The sequence below is a fragment of the Oncorhynchus mykiss genome, chromosome 26, assembly GCF_013265735.2.
Source record: "Oncorhynchus mykiss isolate Arlee chromosome 26, USDA_OmykA_1.1, whole genome shotgun sequence".
NCBI classification, from domain to species: Eukaryota; Metazoa; Chordata; class Actinopteri; order Salmoniformes; family Salmonidae; genus Oncorhynchus; species Oncorhynchus mykiss.
The window spans coordinates 37,008,740-37,033,435 of record NC_048590.1 but is presented as its reverse complement, the minus strand read 5'-3'; the positions used below and the strand labels follow the sequence as shown (position 1 = coordinate 37,033,435).

Here is a 24,696-nt window from a genome sequence, read left to right as displayed (position 1 = left end):
TTGTGATGGAGAAACAGATGTGTCTATGGCTGTGTTTAGTAGCTATGGGCCATCCCCTCCCATCATTAGTGGAGCTAGAAATCACAGTCCTCCCCGTGCCCAGAGGTGAGAGAGATGAGAGTGGAGGTGAGCCTGAAATAATGCTGATGTCCCCCAGGGTCAGACCTCCATTATGGCCGCTTCAAAAACTATTTATCTGGCTTGTAGTCACTGGCCTAGAAATAATTACTTAATCTAACCTATGTAATACAGCATGACCAGCAGTCCAGTCAGGTCCAAGTGGGTGGGGGAGAGAGAGGGGTGGGTGAGAGAGGAGTGGGGGGAGAGAGAGGTTGGGGCAGAGAGGGGAGAGAAAGCCACAAATTACAGGCCCGTCTCTACTGCTACTAGGTGACTGATGTACCAATCACAATCTGGATATGGCCTTTACACTAACACTGATTTAGATACACACACTTTAATTTTTTTGCAATGTGGTCACAATATACTCAGCAATCCCTAAACAGGGTCTGACTAAAATAACTTACTAAAGATAACACCCATTCCAACCACTAATCACTAAAGTGAAACAGCCAGGGAACAGAGTCCAGTATATTTACTCTAACCAACCAAAACAACACACCAAACGGAACCCCCGACTTCCTAAGTAGTGCACTACCTCTGACCAGAGCTCTGTGGTCCCTGGTCAAAAGTAGTGCACTATTGGGTGCCATTTGGGACACAACCAGAGTTTTGTTCTATCTAGTGTGAGGTCGGACAGACATCCACCTCTCTAACCACTGCTCAACACTGCCACCTAGAGATGTAGGAGAAACTGCTAGAGTCATCACCAACACCACTATGATGGTGAAATAAACCAGCACAACATCCCACTACACACACACACACACACACACACACACACAATAAAATTCAGTGCAGTCCGTCTCCATAAATGTCACAGTGAAGTATGGAATGACATGAATAAATACAACAGCCATGAGTCTCCAGTCAGTCAGTGGAGGCATGGCTACATCGCTGGCTGTCACAGATGGGATCCCAGGTGGAGATTTAATTAGTTAGGGTTGAAGTCAGTCTCCCTTGTTGTCTGGGGGTCCTCACTCGGCACGCGCTACTGTAAACATGCTCTATATCCTAATCAGGTGTCACCGCCGCGTTTGATCAGTCTGCTAAAACTTGTCACAAATCCCCGGCAGAGAGAGAGAGGGGGGGGGGGGGGGGGACAGAGGGAAGGAGCGGGGAGAACAAAAGGAAGGAGCTGTCAGAGGGAGAGAGAGGGGGGAGACGGAGGAGAGTTTGCCCATTAGCAGCATTCTCCATCTCTCTCCGGCTGCCCATAGTGAGGAGTCCCCTGGTAACAGACAGCTCCAGGTCTCTGCTATACAACACAGGGACTTACTTCACTTCTCTTCACCACCGTCAGCACTATACACACTAACACAGCTGATCACTAGAACAACTACTCCAGCTAAACACTCAAGTAGTAAACTAGTTTCTGTTGTTTACCCAAAAAACTGATATAAGCCTACAAGCTGCACCCCTTTTTGGTTTCTGCAAACACTTTAAATAGTGGGTCTCTTTCTTTAAAAGCACCAAATCAGAGACAGACACCTCCCCTCCTCCCCTCCAGAATGAGAGAAGGGAGAAGACAGCAGGCAGTGGAGTTGGTATAGGAACACACGCTCCATTAGATACTGTTTACTTTTCATTTATGTTGATATTGAATACATTAGCCGATTGAACCTCCTAAGAACACTGCAGAGTGACAAGCCGGAATCCGTCTTTGCAACTACCATGGCAACGGAGATTACCACAAATAGAAAAAAATAGAAAACCTCTGAATAGAATGATACATAAATTAATTAAAGGACACAAAAACAAGCAGAGAATTAAAGTTAGAACATCTGTCAGAGACTTAGCTTCCCATCCTAATACCAGTGTTAGAACATTTATACCCTTGAAGTGAATGATCCCTTCTTTAATTGACAGTCAAGGAAAAGTGGTTGCAGCAGCATCCTGTAGCCGCTGATAAGAAAGCTTTCCCCCTCTCCCCCCCAAAAAACAGTTTAAAGAACCTTGGCACTAATCCCTATTGTCATCCCAGTGCAGTGGAAGGACTTACAAATAGCGATAACTCGACAGAGGCTGTCTGTTCCTGAGGAGTTAGGGACAGGGTAGCGGTCGCATGCTGGAGAATCAGTCACTTAGATTAATACAATCCACACGCGGCGTCAGTCAGGCATGACACTAGACTGTCACTGCATTTACATCCCAGTCCATCCCTACCGTTCTATATGACAATGTGTTTAAGAAGGTCCACTCACATCACAAAGAGCCTCTCTCTCTCTCTGTGTGTTGGTGGATAACACTCCGAGTCATATGATGTGCTTTACTGGTGATCCTGGAAACAACAACTTTGCAAAGCTCTGTATCACAATTTTTACATACGGAATGGGTGCCACTGTCACTCACACAAGTAGGCCAAACACACACACACACACACGTAGAAACAGTTGTTTATTGCGATAGGAATAGGAGTTATTTTGCTGAAGCTTGCTTTGAGAGCATATGGGCAGAACACAAAGAGAACACCTAGACTAAACTGATGAGCTACAGAAGAGGACTAATCTAACCAAAAACTCCACAGATTATCAAAAACAAACAGCAACGATACTGATCAAACCACAAATAAAATGGTAAGACTATTGTGGCAGAATACAAGGCTAATAGATGGCATCTCAGCCACTGCTGAGCCTCAGTGTTCAGGCTGTACGCCTGTGTGACTCCTCCACTTCAGCAGTCCTGAGACAAATGACAGTGGCTGCCCTCGACATTACAGGGCCAGGGCACGCATGACACTAGGGCTGACAACTGAACACACACAACACACCCCTAGCTGCCTTGATAAACACACACACAGCCCAAAACAGCACTGACACAACCTCTCTCCCTCCACCTCCCTCTCCTCCCACCTCCCTCTCTCTCCATCTCACAGGAGACAACCCTGACTTCAGGCCCTTACCCAGGCAAGTGGATCTGACCTGCTGCCCCCCAGTCAGCCTCATCTGAATACACAGAGACAGGAACAGGAGAGGAAGGGAAATCTGCCTATATTATGATGGGAAGAGAGGAGAAGAAGAGAGGAGAGGGGGGTGAGATGCCGTCAGGGGGCTCTCTTCTTTATGCACGTATGATCATGTGGTTGACAGCACCGGTGGGAAGAATTATGGACTGTTGAACAAAAGGTTGAGGTCTGGCTGGTTGGTGATGTGATGGTACCTGGATGGAGAGGCAGGCAGGCAGCTAGGCAGTGTTGGGGCCTGACAGTGGTGGACTTATGACAAGTACCACCACGCACACACACACACACGGCACCTCCTCGCCATCCGCTCGCACCAAAGTCTGTCACTCAGAATGGGCCAAGAACGCTGCACGTTAGAGTGAGCGTGGGGGGCGGAGAGAGGGTTGAGGGGGATTCTGGTCAGAGGTTAAGCGCAGAGAAGACAGCAATGAAAGGCAACTGTCATGCACCAGCGCTCGCTGAGGAGCACCTGTCTCATGGAGAACATGCAAAGAAGGAATGCTCTCCGAGTCCTGACAACACCCCTCCTCCACACCCCTATTACCATCACTACCCCACACAGAACACACACAGTACACACACAATACACACACATAACTCAGCCCCTCTAAAACAGAGTGGCGGCACTACACCACAGAAGGCAACGCCTGCCTGACAGCATGCCAATTAAACTGGTGACCCCTTCTCTAACATATCATATGCATGACTAAAGTTAGCTGGGCTCATGAACAAAAACACAGGCTGAGAGAGAATCACTGAAAGATGAAGAGGCTACCTGGCTGGCATCAACAGGTATCATGGAATATCCAAAGAAATGATCCATCAAACGGTCTTGGCTTATTTTTAAATGAAATAAGCCCTTAATATCTGACGTCAGGTAGAGAAAGGTATTTTAAGAATGGTGGTTGGTGGGTAAGGCAAGGTAGAGGCAAGGCACTCCAGCTGGCTAGGTTACACTAGGCTCCAGTGATGGGGGCAGGGGGGCACTACCATCCCTCTCCCTCCTCTCTGTCTCCCTCCTCTCTGTCTCCCTCCTCCCTGTCTCCCTCCTCTCTGTCTCCCTCCTCAGACTCCCTCCTCAGACTCCCTCCTCAGTCTCCCCTGGGCAGTGTACTACAGTACTACATGCCAGGTACTTTCATTACACACGTTTATGGAAAATATCTTATGATGTACAAATTAACAGTTACAATTTACAGGGCCTTATGAAAGTGGCCTCCTGCAGTTTTTGTGAATGGAGGCTATTGAAGCAGTCATCAGAAGCAGATGTTGGCCAAGTCTAACGTTAGCTAACTGCTAGGTAGCTCAGCTTTATTGGAAAGGTGAGTCATTACAAAGGAAAATAAATTCACAAATAAACAGCCACACCACCAGCCCTGTAATATAAATGGAGCAGGTGGATTCATAGGGAGAGCAGGCCTTCTGAGAGCTACAATAGGTAGGCTAGCTTTACTGCTATAGGACCAAGAGCAAAAGAAAGTTAACCTACATGATGAACGCCAAAGACAGCCTTGAAAGAAGAGACTGCACCTCAAGTGTTGTCTAGTCACTGTCCTTGTGACAGATGGCATTAGGAAAAGTAGATTAAATTAGACTGCTGCAACAGTCTTCTCGTCCTCTCCCTCTCTCATCATTAGTCACTCACTCTCTCTCTCTACAGTGTGTCCCCCCCTCCATACATACGTACAGATTCAAATGAAAATAATGACCTCCCTAGATTGAAGCCTTGAGTGGCTAATGAACCCCCCTGAGTCCCCTCTGTCTGAGGTGAGCGAGTCATTCCCATGTTTATTTAGTACGGCCCCACCACAGCCACACACACACCACCTATTGATCAGATTGATTATTCCATGTATATCACCGGTGATAGGGCTCTGTGTGACTGATGAACTCTGGGTCACACTGAACGTAAACTCATTGACTCTGACAGCTGAGATGATCCATTGTCACAGCAGCTCGTTTGGGAAAATACGAAGACATCAGCAATAATATGCCACTGCTAATATAAACTGCTAGGTAGAGCTGATGATGACATGGGATCTGTCAACGGAGAGGGTCGCCCACAGCTAACAAGCTAACAGCCTGCTCAGAACAAAACCTGGGACTGGTGGTAAATTTGACTTCTGAAACTGAGCAACTAGGCTGATTTCTGCTGACAATCCAGTTAGGTATTACTTCAAAGAAAATCCTGAATAAATGTACCATTTGTCAATAGTAATAAAGTATGAATAAAGTTACTATGTAGAAGACACTAAATCTTTGTTCATCTGCCGGATGAGTTGAACATAGCATCCCCTGTTATATGTTCATCCTTAGTGTTTTCAACATACACTAAAACCCAAGCCCTTTAGCCAAACTATGTGGATGGACATGCTGTGTAAAGTGTCATCTATCATATGGCTGCTTTGATGGCTATATCCCAGAGTGCATCCAAAATGGCACCCTATTCCGTACATAGCGCACTTTTTATCAGGGCCATGGTCAAAAGTAATGCACTATATAGGGAATAGGGTGGCATTTGGGATAAATCCTCAAGCTGGTTTTTCCCTCTGCATGTTTAGTAGGATCACAGATGCTCTTAAACACATACATGTCCGTGGGCCCTGGCAGCTATGGGCGGCTGTAGACATGGGACCTGAGACACCACAGAGAGAGCAGCCAGGCCGGGCTGTAAAAGTTGATATCCTCCCAGATGCAAACCAAATGTAGACATCATGAACCTTTAAATTGTCCTACATTTAAAGCAGACCACTAGAAAAGGGGGTCAGGATAAGAGAAGAGATCTGTATGCAGACACACATCTAGATCACTACACATGAAGAGCCATATTATATACTGCACCACTGTGTAGCTGTTGACAGGGATGTAGGACTACTTACTGAGAACCCATATTTCAGATATAAACAGTTAGTAGTGTATCTAACTCCCAGAAAAGGGTACGATAGCTGGTTCCATGTCAGTGCCATTACTGCAAATAAAAATGTGCTATGAATTTGCTCTTTGTTGCCAAGAGATCAAAGAAACCCTGTAGCTGGCAAAAACAATGGAAAAAACAATAGCAACCCAAGTCCCTCTTCCATCACTGACACATTGCCACTGCCAGGCATGTGTCTTAAAGGCTGTAGTGTTGGGTTGAACAAGCTGATCTGAAAACATCACAAAAACAGTCCAGATATATCCAGGCTAAGCTCCAATAACTAAGACAAGGTATAAAGAGGTATAGCCACAGACTAATCAACCCTCCTCGTCGCTCTCATATCGGATCAATGAACTACCCGGGGCCCTGGGCCCACTCCCACCCCACCGCACAGGCACTACATTACACACAAAACTTCATATTCATTCATTGATTTACTTTTCAGAATAGTATATCATTGAACTCCAATGGGACTAAAAACAGAGTCTGGGGCTGAGGTCAAGCCCACTTGCATGGACAGATGTTTGCACATTATTGATGGCCCAAGCAGAAATAAATGACTAAATATCCCGATCGATACCTAGTTTCCCTAGCCGGCCCTGTGCGACAGCAGATACATAAATACATCTTTATGGCTACAGGAATGGTCCCTAATGAAGAGTGGATAAATGCTCCCCTGAAGGTAAACTCTTTGATTAGCTGAGGCCAGAGGTGACGCCCGGTTGGGGAGGGCAGAGGCGATATGCTGACATGGAAATGCCATACCTTCCATTGCCTGAGGAGTCTACTGGTTAAGAGGGGCTAAGTCACTGAGGGGGCAACAAGGATATGACAGGTCACAAGCCTTGAGCAGGTCGTTCTGTGCTACCTGACCTCCTTTCCATTTGTAATGGTAATAGCATAGATCAGCAGCATTCTCAATCATACTCATAGTCAATAACACACATATTGTTTCAATTCTACATGTAGCCTAGCTCTGTTTTGACTGTATCACTGGGCTGGAGAGGATACTGTTGAAACAAATCCTCTGCATTTAATCTCCAGCACGAAGGCCCTAGCTGTCAGTGGTCAAGACGTATGAAAGACGGGACATGAGACTGTAATCAGGCCAGACCATCATCATCATCATCATCAGGAGCAGCAGTACTGGGCTCCAGCTCTCTGTCTCCCTCATGGTGAAGAGACAGTGGTGCTGATGACACTAGATAGAGGATCTGGATGGAGCTGCCTGCTCTTATTTACAGCACAGCTCAATTACCCAGGACAACACCAAGCAGGCTCATCAGTCAGCTTTCCCTCCACAGCTCTACAGTGACCAAGAGGGCCATAAAGAGGGAGGAACCAGATCATTCCCTGCTCCTTAATTAAATGAGAGCAAAGCTGTTGACTTAATTTCCCTCTTCTCCATAAGCAGACCCTCCTCTTCCTCAACAAAGCAGTCCCCACCCACATTTGAGCTGGCCAGCAATCCAACCAATGAAGACCTCCCGGTCATCATCCCTGCTCGGCCCTAAATCAACAGCTGGATAAACAGCCTCCACGGTGGGTTAGTGCCGGTCCCCATGCAGTCACAAGAGGCCGAGGGCCGGGGGGATCCAGGGGGCCGAGTCAGGAGCCGGATCGACACCTCAACAGCGATAAGTAATTCTGTGTTGGATTAGCAGCATGATGGCCTGATCAATACAGGGTGATACACTCAGGCCATTAGGAATGCAGGGAGGAAATTGCCCCCTCTGGTAATAAAGCAGGCCTCATGTCTGGCTGTGCCTTCATCAGATCTCTCCATTAGTGTAATGGTACTATTATCAGCCACAGCAAAAGACCTATTTTACCAGGGAACCTTTTTTCAGCCGGACGGACCGGGTCGTGCTGGAGGGGGTCTGAGTCAGAGAGGGAAAGCCATGCAGTGAGGAGTGGAGAAATATCCTCTCTCTCTCTCTCTCTCTCGTCCTCCTTCCCCAGGCCCGGATGTAAATCTCCAGCAGCCTACTTCTATGTTCCCTGCCCGGCTCCTAGTGCTCCTTACTTATTCCTAAGTGTGTTCTATGTCAGCTCCCAACACTATTTCTCCATTATTGGCTCATTAATAGAACTAGCAGTGTGTTAGCGGTAGGTGGGGGGGGCGCCGGAGCAGGGGAAGGTGCTGAATGTGCTGAATGTGACACCCCCTTATGCTAAAACAACCAGAGCCGACATGACAGCACACCCGGCATTAGTCGCCATAAATCGTTACCTTAACACTAATTCACAGGGTAACATTGGGGGGGTTGATTAACCATGTCTGGATGTGTGGACACATAATCAGCTTTTACCTCTCTAGTTGAACATTTAACAGAATTGCCAAGGGAAAAACAAAACATTTTAATGAGTGTTGAGGAATGAAATACCCTAAACAGCTTGCACTAGCTGCCACAACCAGAGGGAACCAATGAGGCTGATCTGAGCGAAGTTCTGGGCTCAGCCAGGACCTCAGCACAACATCTGGTGACCCTATGTGGTCATTACTTAGCCTGACATTACCCTGAAATATATTTCCACTTTTTCATCAACACTTTGTACAAGTCATCACATAGACAGCAGCTATCGTCAAAGACAACGTCAAGAAAGTAGGTTGAGGGTCATTTCCATTTATATTCAGTTTACACAGGACGTGTATATAAAAACCCATATACCTTTGTTTCTAAAATAATAGACATGTTTCAAACCATGAATTTCCTTTACAATAACCTGCTGGCATTCGTGAAAAAACATGCTATTGATCACAGTACATTACAAGTAGGCCTATTAGTTAGGGCTTTTTAGTTGATGAGACAGAAAAACATGTTATTGATCACAGTATGTTACAAGTAGGCCTATTAGTTAGGGCTTTTTAGTTGATGAGACAGAAAAACATGAGACAGTGCTGCTCTCAGAAACATGGGTAAGCCATTATTGTCCTGCACATTGTATTGGACGTGGTTAAATTGAGTCTGCCTTTTTAAAACAGGTTGGGAGTTATGTTCAGTAGGCCTTCATGATAAATAGCTTGCCTTCACTAAACTAGCAAAATGACAGGGGGAAACAACTCACTGATTGAGTCTAACTGCAAACACACTCACTTATGAGACTACAGTCACATCCCCACATCCCCAGTTATTACATAAACTGAACCACTGCACTGTGTCCCTGCCCTATAACAAGCCACTGGGATTAATGCAGCTCTTCTAACTTGGGTCTGTTCTGTGGTTTTCCAGCCATTTTACCATTACAATACCCCGTCCTCATTCCTCAATCATCCTTTTATTATTTGTATAAAAGAGGAAGCAGAACCATTAGCTAGGTCTGAGTCTGCTCTCTCTGTGTCTGTGTGTGTCTGCTCTATGCTGCCTACACCCACCTGGGGGCCAGCTGGAAAGCGTTCTGGCTCTCATCTGGTCACCATGGCCGCTCTCTCAGCTCTTCATAAACAGGAGGAACCACGTCCTACATAGTTTCTGTGCTGTCAGACATGATCCAAACACATGTGCCATGGCAGACTGTGGCGCGGCAAAGGCTGGGAGCTGCTGGGACTGACTGACTTGGAGAGAGCAGACCGGGGTTCAAATACTATTTGAAATTGTTCAAAAACTTTGAGTGATTGCTCTAGCCTGCCTAGAGTGCCAGATGGGTGGGGCTTGCAGTGTTAGGACTGTTATATTGGTCCAGTAAGCCAGTCAAGCTCAATCACAGACAAAGTGTTTGAAATGATTTTGAATAGTATTTGAACGCATGTCTGGATGAACCTGAGCAGAGCAGTCTGCATGGGCCCAGCAGTAGGGGTAGCTGAGGAGGTCTGGATGAGCCTGAGCAGTCTGCATGGGCCCAGCAGTAGGGGTAGCTAAGGAGGTCTGGATGAGCCTGAGCAGAGCAGTCTGCATGGGCCCAGCAGTAGGGGTAGCTAAGGAGGTCTGGATGAACCTGAGCAGAGCAGTCTGCATGGGCCCAGCAGTAGGGGTAGCTAAAGAGGTCTGGATGAGCCTGAGCAGAGCAGTCTGCATGGGCCCAGCAGTAGGGGTAGCTGAGGAGGTCTGGATGAGCCTGAGCAGTCTGCATGGGCCCAGCAGTAGGGGTAGCTAAGGAGGTCTGGATGAGCCTGAGCAGTCTGCATGGGCCCAGCAGTAGGGGTAGCTAAGGAGGTCTGGATGAGCCTGAGCAGTCTGCATGGGCCCAGCAGTAGGGGTAGCTAAGGAGGTCTGGATGAGCCTGAGCAGTCTGCATGGGCCCAGCAGTAGGGGTAGCTAAGGAGGTCTGGATGAGCCTGAGCAGAGCAGTCTGCATGGGCCCAGCAGTAGGGGTAGCTGAGGAGGTCTGGATGAGCCTGAGCAGTCTGCATGGGCCCAGCAGTAGGGGTAGCTAAGGAGGTCTGGATGAACCTGAGCAGAGCAGTCTGCATGGGCCCAGCAGTAGGGGTAGCTAGGGAGGTCTGGATGAGCCTGAGTAGAGCAGTCTGCATGGGCCCAGCAGTAGGGGTAGCTAAGGAGGTCTGGATGAGCCTGAGTAGAGCAGTCTGCATAGGCCCAGCAGTAGGGGTATCTAGGGAGGTCTGGATGAGCCTGAGCAGAGCAGTCTGCAAACTCTGCATGGGCCCAGCAGTAGGGGTAGCTAGGGAGGTCTGGATGAACCTGAGCAGAGCAGTCTGCAAATTCTGCATGGGCCCAGCAGTAGGGGTAGCTAGGGAGGTCTGGATGAACCTGAGCAGAGCAGTCTGCATGGGCCCAGCAGTAGGGGTAGCTAGGGAGGTCTGGAGAACAGAACAGCCTTTACTTTCCTGCTATTTCTCTCCATCTAATTACACAACCCACAAACACAGCACATCCAGACCAGAACACACCACCACTAATCACAGCAGGCCTCTTTGGCAGTGGGGTCTGCTACCTACTATTTGTTTTGTTTTTTTCCACCTTTATTTAACCAGGTAGGCTAGTTGAGAACAAGTTCTCATTTTACAACTGCGACCTGGCCAAGATAAAGCCTGGGTATTCCCAAAATGTCACACCTTTACTTTGATCAACTATTTCATTCTCAATCAGATTTTTACACAAACGCCAGTCAATGTCGTTACTATTCATTGTTTTGAACAGCATCCCAGGACAATCCAGCAGCCATCATAGTCCTTAACTCACTGAATAGTTTAAGAACACACTGCAGTCACTCACGCCCCCCGCCCCAGATTACTCTGATTTTGAGGGAGTATGACTTGAAAATCTAAAATATAGGGGACTTTTACCATGCAACGTGTCTAAATAAATATGCAAGCCTTCATAGCGATCCAATCAGTTTATTGTAGCACAGTCTACATCCATGTCTAAACTGTAATACTGAAAGCAAAAACAGTGTAGGCCTATCTGTAACGATAAAACTGTTAATAACAGCGATGCTCCATTGTAGGTGAATGAAAAGGAAACCACAATAAAGCCAGAAATCATGCAGGCTGATGTGTAGCTACATAGACAACTGCAGCTTTCCAGCCTTCAAAATGACCCAAGCATCACCGCATTTGGAACATAAAGTTCTGAGAGAACGAGTCCACTGTGTATTTGCCAGAGCTAAGGGAGAATAACGCTATGAATACCTTTCTTCTCTTCTCGCTCTCACTGCCACCCGATCGTTTCATGTTTCCTAGAGTTGTGTTTACACACCCGCGTTCACTGCAGCGCATCTTGGTAGTTGTAGTTCCAACAGAAGAATTACAATACAATTTATAGCTCTGTTAAATAAACAGAGCATATAAAATGAACGGGTGCCGTGTAATAATAATCTAGATAGAAAGACAGGTTATGAAATAATACCTTTCTGATCACAATCTAGCATTAATTTGCTTCGAATGAAAATGGAAAACTTCATATCCCGAAGCACGGAAAAGAGGAAATACGTTCAAGCGTAATTTGACTCAGCCGGATGGGGATTCTTGCTGCATAGTGCGCACAGCAGCTACAATAATACTAGATCTTCAAATCATATGTAAACCATACCATCCTTACAATAGCGTTGAGATAATTGTATACATCTGGTAAATCTCGCAGCTGCTCTTTTGATGTCGATGAGCGCGTTCAATCTAAAATGCAAACAAGTACTTTAGCAATTCAACATGGCAAAACAATGGTTTAAAACACAAAATAATACAGCACGTGGATCAATTTAAAACGAATAAAGTAGCTGAAATAATAATAAGGTAAACTTCAATGAAATATATTTCCACATGTTGTGACATTGTCACTTTTATATTTTCAAAAAGGCCTAGCCAATACATTACAATGAGATTTTAGAAGAAATAGCAAAAGGTTTGGGCAGTTTGAACTTTTTTTTTTTTGCTGCTTGGGTTTTTTCTTGTGTAGCCTAAATCAAAAGCAGCATTTTGTAACTTGCGTAAAAATAGCAATCATGCTTTGAACATGCTCCAAGACTCCAACACTGCCAAGACTCTTTCAACTCTTGCATCTCTAATCCAGGTGCTTTGCTGCGAAAAGGCATTGGCTGCCTCGACATAGACAGACACACATCACTTTCTACTCACCACCAATTGTGAAAGCAAACCATAAACATGCTGTATACAGTATGGGAGCATTTATGTATGGTTTCACATGCAGACAAAATGCCCTCTACCTTGGGTTCAACTAAATACCTTGTAACATACTGTGAATAGTGTTGAAATGTGCTCTGTCTGTTATTCTTATCAAAGACAGCGTATATGTGAAAGACATGTGCTGCTTCACACACACACTCACACGCGCACACACACACACACACACAGGGGGGGGGGGGGGGGGGGGACTGCAAGGTTGGAAACACCTGCTTTGTATTACCATTACAGACTTTGATCAGTGTCTTCATTAGTTTCCTTTGTAATCTCTTTCCTTTTATGGTAGAGCTGAACTAAGTGAACCGGGCACACTGATTTAACACATGTTCCATTCACCTGTCTTGTAAAAAGCTCAAAAGCTGTCCTGCTTTCAAATGTGTTGGTGTCTCTGGCATCCTTTGGCAATAAGCAGAAAATGGTCCTTTTGATTCCTATTTATAACCTACATTTCCTCTCTCTATAAATATATTTGGAAACACTTTGACAAAACTGGATCCACGTGCATATTAGAACATAAACATATGGGGGCATATAGGAGGGTTTAGGACAGAGCTAATAGAGAGAACATTTGTTATATATGTTATAAATATCCCTTTTAACTGTAATGTCCCAAACCCCTGTCTTTCCACCATCAACCCAATCCATCATTATGTTCCTCATGTCTGTTAAACTACCTTTCACATACTACCCCTGTCAATCATATCTCTGGATGAAAAACATTTCAGCAGAAGGGAACTCTGATTCCGCGTCTCATTTTTCCTTGTCAGATTGTGTGTGTGTGTGGGGGGGGGGGGTGTCATATATTTGTCAGATTGTCTGGAACAGCACAGCGGGGGCATTGGAACTGATCCTAATGCTCAGGTCCTTCATGGTAAAACAGACCATTTACAGCCTCCCAACAATAACAGTGATTTGTCATGTAGCCAATCAGGCTATTTACTCCCCACCTCTCCTCTGATGTCCATCTCACAGGGTTCAGCACAGGGGAAGGGCATCACTGTACACTCTCAGCTGTGGTAGAAAAAACTGAAAACTAACTTTGAACTCTTGTACCTCATCATACTGTATATCCCTCTTTTCTTTCTATGCTCTGGCCGATATGCTCACGATGGGATGGGGGATGTTTTCTGTTATTGCACATTGCATCAGCTCTGGACGACGCCTTTGACAAGGCTTATTTTTAGTGATATAATGAGTGTATAAAAAAGCTGGGTAGAAATCAAAGGTGAGGAAAGTGCTGTGCCAGAAATGTTAGTTGAGCATATTAAAGGAAGGAAGACAGAAACCATTGTGTGCTGTTTGTATTAAAACCAGAACTACCAACCCTAAAGCCCCTGCAGTCAGCTCTCCCTATGTCTCCCCATGCCTCAAACTATCATTTGGTCTGAAAAATCACAAATATACTTCAGTAGAGACAGGCTCCTTTGTGAATAATGATATGTTTCCTCTGTGGAGGTTTATATTGGGCCACCTACACGTTATTATTGCATTATCAAATTGTCCTTGGTTTCTAGAAGAAAGGCAGGAACAAAAAACGACTGGAAAAACTGCAAACAATATGCATCCTGAGTTGTCCAGACTCCAGTACCATACGTGAACTTCACTCAAGGTACTCTTTGCAAACGGCATATTTCCCCACCACAACCTCCTGCCAGTAACTATCCTTAAGCATATTGTGGTGCATCCAGTATCCATAAAGAAGAGAGTGGTTTTTGATTTGTATTTGTATTAAATGAGCATATGGAGCAAGTATGTGCCTTCCCTGTCAATGATAAGCCTTAGGAAACTGCTATTTGTCAGTGCTATAAAGCAGATTGCTGCCCAGTGGTTTCAATTAACATCAAAGGACTCTTCACAGGCAGTAATAGTTATATCAAAACCTGAGATGTATTATTTAGGTTCCGCGCGGGAGTCCTCCAAAAGATTACGTCCCCTTTCAAAATAGATTTTCTTTTCTTGCTGACTTTTTACATTCCGCCCTTTTCTATTGCTTTTCTCCCCTCTTTGAAGCAACCCCACATCACCCCTAGACAATCCCTTTGTAGCACTAGGGTACCTGGCTGGCTCTGACAGGGTGGCCTATTAGTTGGGTTACATGAACAATACAGCGCCTGCGGCATACATTAAAAAGGGCCTGTATTGCGCTCTAAATTTGAATGGTCGGTAGCTAGTGTAGATAACGTGAAAGAAGATGGAGATATGGTATAGAGTGGAGGAAATATCTTCAGGCCTTTTCCTCAATATAATTCATGAGTTTATCCATGTTGACTCCATCACCTTCAGCACACAGTTGACCTGTGTTGACCAATCCAGGACATGTAGGAAAATTCTCATATTTCTGCTTCATATTAGAACAGTCATGTAAGAATAGGTCTACACAGAGCCACGTGTTTAGAGAAATGAATGCATACATTTTGATACATGGCTCTGGACCTACGTATACCTCGTCCACTATTTTACTTTGCTCTACCAATAATACCACAGCTTCTATTTCTTATGCATATTGAAAGGGAAAGGGCATCATTAAGTTCATGCCAGTATCTGGCATTTATCTACCCTCTTTTCTTCATCATCATATAAATGAGAATGATGCTTGAACCCCTAAAGGGAGCTTGGAGAGGTTATAACTAAAGCTTTTCTCTTTGAATGCTTCGGTGGCCCTCCGTTAGCTGGTATGGTGTTAAAACCATCGCTAACCTCTTGGCCAGGGCTTAAAGTGAAGGCAGGGCCCTATAAAAATGATTCACAAAGTACATACACCATTCAATACATGTTGATTAAGCCTCTATAAATGATCACATAGTGCCCGCAGGAAAAAGCGCCATGGTTAGTGAACAGAGAGAGCGTGCAGCCCTAGTCTAAGATGTGGTAAACTTCCCTGGCCGGGATCATTTCCAGACACTCGTACAGAGGAAGGGAAGCACTCTGCTATTGCTGTGATTTGAATACCATAATCACTGAACAGTTTTATAGGAAACCCATTAAAAGTGAGGTTTAACATACAAAAGAGCCCCTGTTTAAATCTCATGCACAATGTCAGGCTGAAATACATTATAAAAATGGATATATGCGGAAGCATAGACATCCTCTGTGTGTGTGTGTGTGTGTGTGTGTGTGTGTCCTTGTCTTGTGCTCTCTCATCTTGGGAGGAAATCTTTTGTGGGAGACAGAAGATGACTCCTTTTTTGGAGGGATATGTGTAGGCCTACTTTATCACTCACAGCCAACCTGGTGCTTAGACCTAATCCTGCGTTTGTTCAGTCTGACACAAATCACTGTCTGAGATTGAGCTTCACTCTAATAAAGATGTCTGTGTAAAATATTCTAATTATAATACATAGGATATAGAAAATATAAGAATTTAATGAAAACCGAATGAGGTCCAATGAGGTGGACACAATGTCCTGATGTGACCCTTAACCTCACCTGTTCCTAACTGTGTTAATAAAGTGCCAACCTTCCTCATCATCATTCCCATTACCCGTAGAGATATAGCCTCCATGCAGATCAAACAGACCCTAAGTGAACAATGGCTGAAATTGCATATTAATATGATATGTAAAAGTTCAACAGATATTGGGAGTGATCCCTTTGAAGGGGACTGTTTAACATTAGGGGATTTTTATTAGCGCTTTTCTAGTCTTTAATGTGCATGTTTTCCCCCTGAGTCAGGCAGTCACTGGGACCAGGTTTGGGTCTTATTGGTGGTTCTCTATTTTAGGACATGCTGCTCAGAGTGTCTTGGTATGCTTATAGATCAGTCATAGCATAGGCCTACAGCAAGGTTGACTTGTAGCAAGACGTCTTCTAATGCTGTGAATCCTTGTTTGTAGATTATGTCACAGATGTAGGATCTTAGTCTGGCCACCCTGTTGTAGGACATTTACAACTTGTAGGGTATATTTGAGGTTTTCTAAGGCTTCTGAGGTTTGTAATTTCCACTTTGAAATGTCAGACTTGATTTTCCCTTATGAAAAATGTATCAACCCCTACAAAAATGTCCATTAATTATAATCCACATCCTGTTTCTGCAGGATTATTTTCCTGCTGTAGTAAACTGGCTTAAATTAAGACCCTACATCTGTATTCCATATGTTCTGTAAATCCATAGATAGTGAACAGTGGGTGTGAGACTGGCATTTTTGGCAGTTGACTAGGAATCTGACTAACACACCCATTGTGTACAGAAATAATTTACAGTGAATTTGATTTATTCATATATTTTTAATCTTTCACACGTTGTCATTTGCGGAGTGTGCTTGTGGTGAAAGGTATATTTGACACTGAATCCAGAGCTTCCTACATCTACGTAGTGACCCCTCCTTCACTTTCAATCATATCCAACTGCAAGAAATTGAAGTCTGTGTTTATACATATCCAATATCTGTCACCTCTGCCCGAAGTTAGGGGTTGAATTAGGAGTTTCTGGACAGACAAGCTGTACCCAAAAATTAGTAGGTCAAAGATCTGTTCAGTACCATACGCTGGCTCTCATACTAAGGTGATGAGTCCTGTTCCACCCTGTTCCCCCTAATTTTAACCCGGGAGTTGGTCTAACAGTATAATATAAGAATTGGTTAGTTAGGTGGAGTATCCTGGTCTCTTTGCACTGTGTATGAAACATAAAGAGAACACTTCTCAGACCTTCCACAGCATCTGTTTAGTTGTTTGTTTGGTTTAGCTTAAGAAAGGCAGCAGCTTCTGGGTATCCTAAGCCCATTAATAGACTTTGATATAGGATCCTAAATACACCTTGTTCCAATTTAACTTGTGTTCCATTCGTGTGTTGTTGTTGTTGCAGACGGATTCGAAACACTTAGAACCTTGTGATTTCTGTGTGTGTTGCCTCATTAGCTGAGATTTTTAACAAAATACAACCACACATGTCGATACAGTACAATGTCATAAAAATGATTGAGGATGATACAAAAAAGTTTTCAAATGTATTTCCATTGTGGTCCTCTTGAAAATACATGAAAACTAAATATGCACAAGTTTATAACATGAAAACAAAATATCTCAAATACATCTCATCAATAGGGAAGAAACCGTAAAAAGAATAAAATATCTTACCAAGTAACGTTCATGAATAAAATGATACAAGTTCTTAAGGTTTATCTTAAAGGATAAAGATGACATTGTCATTGTCTTCAACCAGAGGAGAACAACTGCCACCTCTCTTAGAAGCCACGGAAGTTCAAGGCCGACCGCGGTACTGCAGGCATTGTTAGCAGAAAATCGGATCCCTCATTATAGTGAATGAAAAAAGGTCAATCTTCGTGTAAATAAAAAACACATTTCTAATACACCAGATGTATGTCCTTGAATCGATTATTTAAAAATCGCACATAGAAGAAGTTCCAAGTATAATTTAGTTGCTAATTGCAACCTGCAGTACCCCGGTCAGCCTTTAACTTGAGCTACCCAATGCTGAGCTAGCATACATTGTCACTTCTTGGAGTAGCTCAAACTGCGCATGTTATGTCTCCATGAGACACCATCTTAACCGGCTTTATTTGGCTTCAATGTGCTGTTGAGTCTTCACAGAGGAATGAATGTCACATGATCAATGGCTTTGTCCGTTCACATATACAGTCATTGTCTTCAGCATCATCATCATCCTGGTCACCACCACCTCTCACTCACCACTATGAACTTCAAAGTCATTGTTTAAATAATCTATACCCTTATATGGTGATCCTGGATTATTGATGATCTTATAGGATAAGTAAAGACGGACAGTAACTGACACATTATCTCCCATACAGTATAACAGCCTTCTCCCAGATGTTAACACAAGGCAGTTTGTTCATAATTAGCCTGGTCTGCTTGAGGCAGTTCAGTGAAAGAGAAGGGACAAGACATATAAACATTATCAGGCGTATGTTTGACTGAACACTCTCAGTAATTAGAGCTATCTGTGATGACATCACCATGTCAAACAAATAGTGTGACCGCTGGAAATGTGCTGTGCAACCAATCGGAAGCCTGCCATACACCTTGAGCTAACACTCCGTACACACACACACACACACACTCTCTTTCTGTTCTTTTTCTGACACAAAGCAGCAAGTCTCCAGCCGGTCGTTTTGTTTGAAGCCATCAAGTGGTTTTGCAAATTATGTTGTTTTGTGCTGAAGTGCTGAAGCAGATTAATTAAAGATTGTGTGACTGCATTAGTGTTACTGAAAACAAGCATCTCGACAACACGGCCTGCCTGCCATCTGTAAACAGCCCCAGTTTTAGACACAGGCATACAGACACACACACACGTGCACACACACACACACACACACACACGTTCACACACACACACACACACACACACACACACACACACACACACACGCACACACACACACACACACACACACACACACACACACACACACACACACACACACACACACACACACACACACACACACACGTGTAGATAACAAGTCAGGGAGCCAAGTCTCCCCATTTCAACATTGTGTCAAAGACGGGCTCTTGGGCAGCATCCAAGGGTTTTTGCTTATTTGTCTTTTGTAAAAAAAGGACAACTATCCGAGCTGTGCCAAAGCACCCTAGGGCCTTAGATATGTGAAGGGCTGCTCTCCTCTCAGCTGGTACACAGATGTGTGTGCCGAGGGAGTCCGCTGTCTGAACCGAGCACAGATTAGTGATCCTTTTTTTCTATTCCTAATAAAGAAAGCGCAGTGTGTGTGTGTCGGTGTGTCAGTGTGTGTGGCATGTGTGAGGGGAAAATAACACCAGCCGCCTGCTGATCAGAAGTGAATGGGGGAGCTTGGTGGCCACATATAATGCTGCTCTTATCATAAAATAACAGAACTTTTCATTTTAATTGTGGTTTACGTCTTAGGGTTTTGCCGAGGAGTTCAAAAAAAATAGTAGTGTTTTTCATATTTTTGACTTTTTCTGAATGTTTGGAGTTAGGTGCTTTAAATAGAGTTTCAATTATGGTCAACCACTTTCTTTCAGCAAATGTTTCCAGATATACAGTTTATTGTTCCAGTCTCACCAGAAAATATTAAAACAACCAATTTACCAGAGGGAGGAATGACAGCTAATGATGAAGTGGTGGCAGCGGATCCATTTCTTTTAAGTTGTTTTTGTATAGTAAAGTGCTTGTGTGTGTGTTTCGTGTTTCTGTGTTTGTGTAATGGTGTGTGTGTGTGTGTGTGTGTGTGTGTGTGTGTGTGTGTGTGTGTGTGTGTGTGTGTGTGTGTGTGTGTGTGTGTGTGACCTTGACCGGTCAGACATCAAGGACAGAGTAAGGAAACAGCTGTGTGAGAGAGGTGATAACTTCATAGGCAGGGCCAGGGGTGAGTAGGGAGGTGCCAGGAGTACCCCACACAGGCAGTCTCACTTGAGTGCAGCGAGCCCTAAACACCTTCTGATTAGATATTTCCCAGAGGGTAAAGAGGACAGCTGTGTATTTCAACTGTACCCACTGTACTCACAAGCCCAGTACTAATGTCTTCTGATGTCTCCTGAAGTGGGTCATAGGCTGCATCCCAAATTACACCCTATTCCATTTATAGTGCACTACTTTTGCCCAGGGTGTATAGGGCTCTGGTCAAAAGTAATGCACTATATAGGGAATAGGGCATCATTTGAGATACAAGAGTATATATATAGGTAGAATCACCACTGTGAGATGTTCTCTGGTACAGTAGGATGATGGCCTGCTATAAGATTTCCTCTGAAAGTTGAGGGGAAAAGCCATGATGAAAGGACCAGCCAATAAGATGACACGCCCTGTCTTGATAATTCACTGCTTCACTGTGAAGAGAGGTATTAGTCATCTGTTTTTCACTTAGGAATCATACAATTCTCACCAGACAATAATGTTACGTGCATCAGTCTCCTCAGGTGTTTCACACCCACATCAACAAGGACTTGGAAACATTATGAAATAGGAACATACTGTACTCTAGAACAGTGGTTCACAAACTGTGGGGCATGCCCCGTGGGGGGGGGCGTTCAACTTACTCTTGAAAGTTATAATAGTAAAATGCACAAGGTGCAATTTCGAAATTGGGTAGTGCATCATCAGCTCCTCTTGTCATATCAGTCATTGCATACCTTAGAGAGCTATTTATAACTCAGCTAACATTTTTTCAGCTAGGTTCTTTAGCCTATAGATTTTGTTGTAATGTTTGAGTCACTTAAATATCACATGAATACACATTAGACATGGCAAAATTTATTGAATTTCAAGAAAATGAGCTTTAAAACGGCAACATTTTCTCTCCACCAACAAGAGGGGTGTGAACAGTTTGTGTCACGAACAGTGCTTGTGCCATAGAAATAGACGTGGCACGTGCACGCAGGGGGGAGGGGGTACCAACAGTGGTGTGCAGAAAGACATCTCGGAACGCACAACTCATCAGTCCTTGTCACGGATGGGCTATTGGAGCAGACGACCACACCGGGTTCAACTCCTATCAGCTAAAAACAAGAAGAAGCAGCTCTAATGGGCACTCAATCACCAATATTGGACAATTGAGGAGTGGAAAAACATTGCCTGGCCTGACGAATCCCGGTTCCTGTTGCATCATGCTGATAGCAGAATCAGTGTTTTGCGTAAGCACCATGAGTTCATGGCCTCATCCTGCCTGGTGTCAACAGTGCAGGCTGGTGGTGGTGGTGTAATGGTGTGGGGAATGTTTTCCTGGCACACGTTAGGTCCCTTGATGCCAAATGAACAACGTTTGACCACCACACGTTGTAGAATCCATGCCCCAAAGAATTCGGCTGCTCTGGAGACAAAGGCGGTTCGACCCAGTACTTGATGGGTGTACCTAATAAACTGACCACTGGGTGTCTCTTGGTAAAGTAGGTAATGTACAGTATGTCATGGTATGGAGTCATGTCTTTCTATATATTGCAACTGTAGACATAATAATCTCCTGACCAACATTCTATAGTAAACGTATGGTTATGTTTATTATAGATCTGCAGTTTTAAAAAGAGCACACCCACCGTGACCCTTTTCTGGCATCTGACCCAAGTTTCTACATTCTCTTTTGTAAATCAACAAGTCATTAAAAGAGCAAGAGAAGCAGTTATTCCAAACATAGAACCACAAAAGCATCAGACAGTGATTTGAGGGGAATCCCAATGCCTTTAGCTGCTAGTAATTAGTCACAGATAGAACATAAAATGTGATTGGGGATGAGAAAATAACACATAGATTGCAGACTGTGGTTTTGAATCCCAGATTCCTCAGGGAGACAGGAGTCTGTCAGGGAAGGAAACACTTGATTTAAGGCGTTGTTTCAGTAAACTACCTCTCTGAGAAAGACAGCACAGGAGTTTTTAATTGCTCACATGAAATTACAGAGCGAAAATGGTGGTGCTTATGTATTTAGGTAGAGACAGACGCTCACAGTTGTATTTTTAGTTCTGATATAGCTACACATGTGTTGCTATTATCGAGGTCTCTACTCTGGGCTTTTCTTGCTCTTTGGGGTCAAGACCGGATTACTATAAAAGCACATTGTGACAGCTGCTGATTTAATAAGGGCACAATTCATTTTGATTGATGTACATTTTTAGCTGATCACTGATGAGTTCTTGCCAATCAGTTGTTCAGTAATATTTCTTATTGCTTCACGTTAGTACAGAAACCTTGTGAAATAGCTGACTCTCAATTTCCATTCAGTGAAACAATGATTCAGCGAACAGGTTTCTTCAGCACAACACCCATGAGAATGTTTGATTTATCCTGTTTAGACAAAGGCCTCACTGACAGATGTGAAATAAGACCCTGCTTATGATTTCCAATCAAATCCCTTTGTCCAATTCATATTTTTTCTATGCTAAATGGGATCACCGAAGGACAGTTGGTATGTCTGAACAAATAGCTGTATCAATTCCAATTTGAATCCATTTATTTGTCATTCGATTGCTTCTTTTGTAATCATGAAGGGTGACATTTTATCACTCAACTCCCATCCAAAACGACTCTGCATCAGTTTTTCTTCCCTGTTTGTAAATGATGGTGATTTGTTTGTCTGTTTGGACGTTATGGTGGTGATGCTCATCATTCAGTGGCACCAAACAGACGACAGGATTTCTGTTCCTCCTCGCCTGGTGGTAGCTCCAGGGCCTGTGCTGATGATTCTGTGGACAGCTAGCTGTATGTGTGTGTGGTGTAGAGGGTGTGTGTGGTTTAGAGGGTGTGTGTGACAACTAACCAGCCCTGTTGTGGGGACAGGCTACGTAATGTCAACAAACAGCAACAACAACAGAAGTAGTGCTGCCTGCCTGCCTGCTGGTCTCTGAGCCTCAGCTATGTTGTAATTAGAATGGGATGAGAACACAGAGCCAAGTGTGATGGGCTCTAACCAGAACCAAACAGTTTCTCTGTACTGAGGCACTCTGAGGATTACATACAGTATATCAGAATGGGAATGTGGTCTCTGTGCATTCCCCCACTGACTGCCCTGTCATTGTATGCATCCCAAATGGCACCCTATTGCCTATGGGCCCTCGTAAAAAATAGTGCACTGTATAGGGAATAGGGTACCATTTGCAAATGGCACCCTATTGCCTATGGGCCCTCGTAAAAAATAGTGCACTGTATAGGGAATAGGGTGCCATTTGAGACACAACCTCTGTCTCTGCCTGCCACATGTCTCTGCTTTCTGCCTGGCCACTGGCCTCAGCCTGGTCACTGATCCACTGGTCTTAGCCTGGTCACTGATCCACTGGCCTCAGCCTGGTCACTGATCCACTGGCCTCAGCCTGGTCACTGATCCACTGGTCTTAGCCTGGTCACTGATCCACTTGCCTCAGCCTGGTCACTGATCCACTGGCCTCAGCCTGGTCACTGATCCACTGGCCTCAGCCTGGTCACTGATCCACTGGCCTCAGCCTGGTCACTCATCCACTGGCCTCAGCCTGGTCACTGATCCACTGGTCTTAGCCTGGTCACTGATCCACTGGCCTCAGCCTGGTCACTGATCCACTGGCCTCAGCCTGGTCACTCATCCACTGGCCTCAGCCTGGTCCCTGATCCACTGGTCTTAGCCTGGTCACTGATCCACTGGCCTCAGCCTGGTCACTGATCCACTGGTCTTAGCCTGGTCACTGATCCACTGGCCTCAGCCTGGTCACTGATCCACTGGTCTCAGTCTGCATGCTCCTCCTCCTCTCTGCCACTGGCCATCTGATCTGCTCTAATCTGGACTCCAGATGTGTCCTGTACTTCTCTTTAGTCACCCTGCTCAACCACTGCTTAGCTGGCCCTGCGTGTGGAAGTGTGTGTGTTGGTGTATGTGTGTGCATGTTTTTATGTACATGTGTTTGGGAGGAAGAAAGGAAGGGAGTGTATGTGTGTATGTATGTGTGTGTGTATGTGTGTGTGTGTGTGTGTGTGTGTGTGTCCTTTTTCAAACCACATTATCTGCCAGTCTATGCTGCCTCCCACTGGTTGGGTGTGATATTACTAGACATGTTGGCCAGGGTTTTAGGAATACTTTCCCTGGATGCTCTAACAACAACGGAGACTCCCTTGACACTCAATACAGAGAAACCTAGAAGATATACAATTACAAGGACTTTGGATGTGAATATTTTTTCACTCATCAGCTCTGGTCGATGTGTCCCTAGTCACAGGCGATGACAAACCTTTCAATAAATGGGTGTTCAGTTATGGGCTCCGCCACCATCTCCAGCTCTGAAAGTATGCGTCCCAAATGGCACCCTATTCCCTATATAGTGCACTACTTTTGACAAGGGAATAGGGTGCCGTTTGGGACACACAAACACTACAACAGAGACATCTCTTGTAAACAGCAGACCATAATCATATGTAGCCTAAACTGAGACACGATTAATGGAAATTCCCCTGCCAGAATACACAAGAAATGCCTATGTTTTGGAAAGTGATCAAGATGGGTTTGTGTCTATGTGGAGTCTGGATATACATTGCACTAGCTAACTGCCCAATTATGTATAGAAGCACAGACCGGTTTCATCTAATTTGCAGAGTTGCTCAAGTTTCAATGAAACCATGCTCTGTTTATCCCCTGTAAAGCTCTATACAGGGGATTATAGTGACCTGTTAATTGTCCTCCTATACTC

The 24,696-nt window shown here is 44.5% G+C and overlaps 1 protein-coding gene across 4 annotated transcripts in view; it reads right to left on the bottom strand.

Moving 5' to 3' along the window:
- LOC110506743 (alpha-ketoglutarate-dependent dioxygenase FTO) overlaps positions 1-11,861 on the bottom strand; it is a 221,901-nt gene extending 210,040 nt beyond the window's left edge. For 2 of the 4 annotated variants that reach the window (XR_005039891.1, XM_036964462.1), the window contains exon 1: positions 11,590-11,859. Coding sequence is in view for 3 of the 4 variants with exons in the window: in XM_036964462.1 (XP_036820357.1) it covers positions 11,590-11,676 (87 nt within the window). In the remaining variant the exon portion in view is untranslated. Of the gene's footprint in view, positions 1-11,589 lie in introns of all 4 variants that reach the window. The other 2 variants (XM_036964464.1, XM_036964463.1) reach the window with 2 other exon arrangements.
- Positions 11,862-24,696: the final 12,835 nt, after the last annotated feature.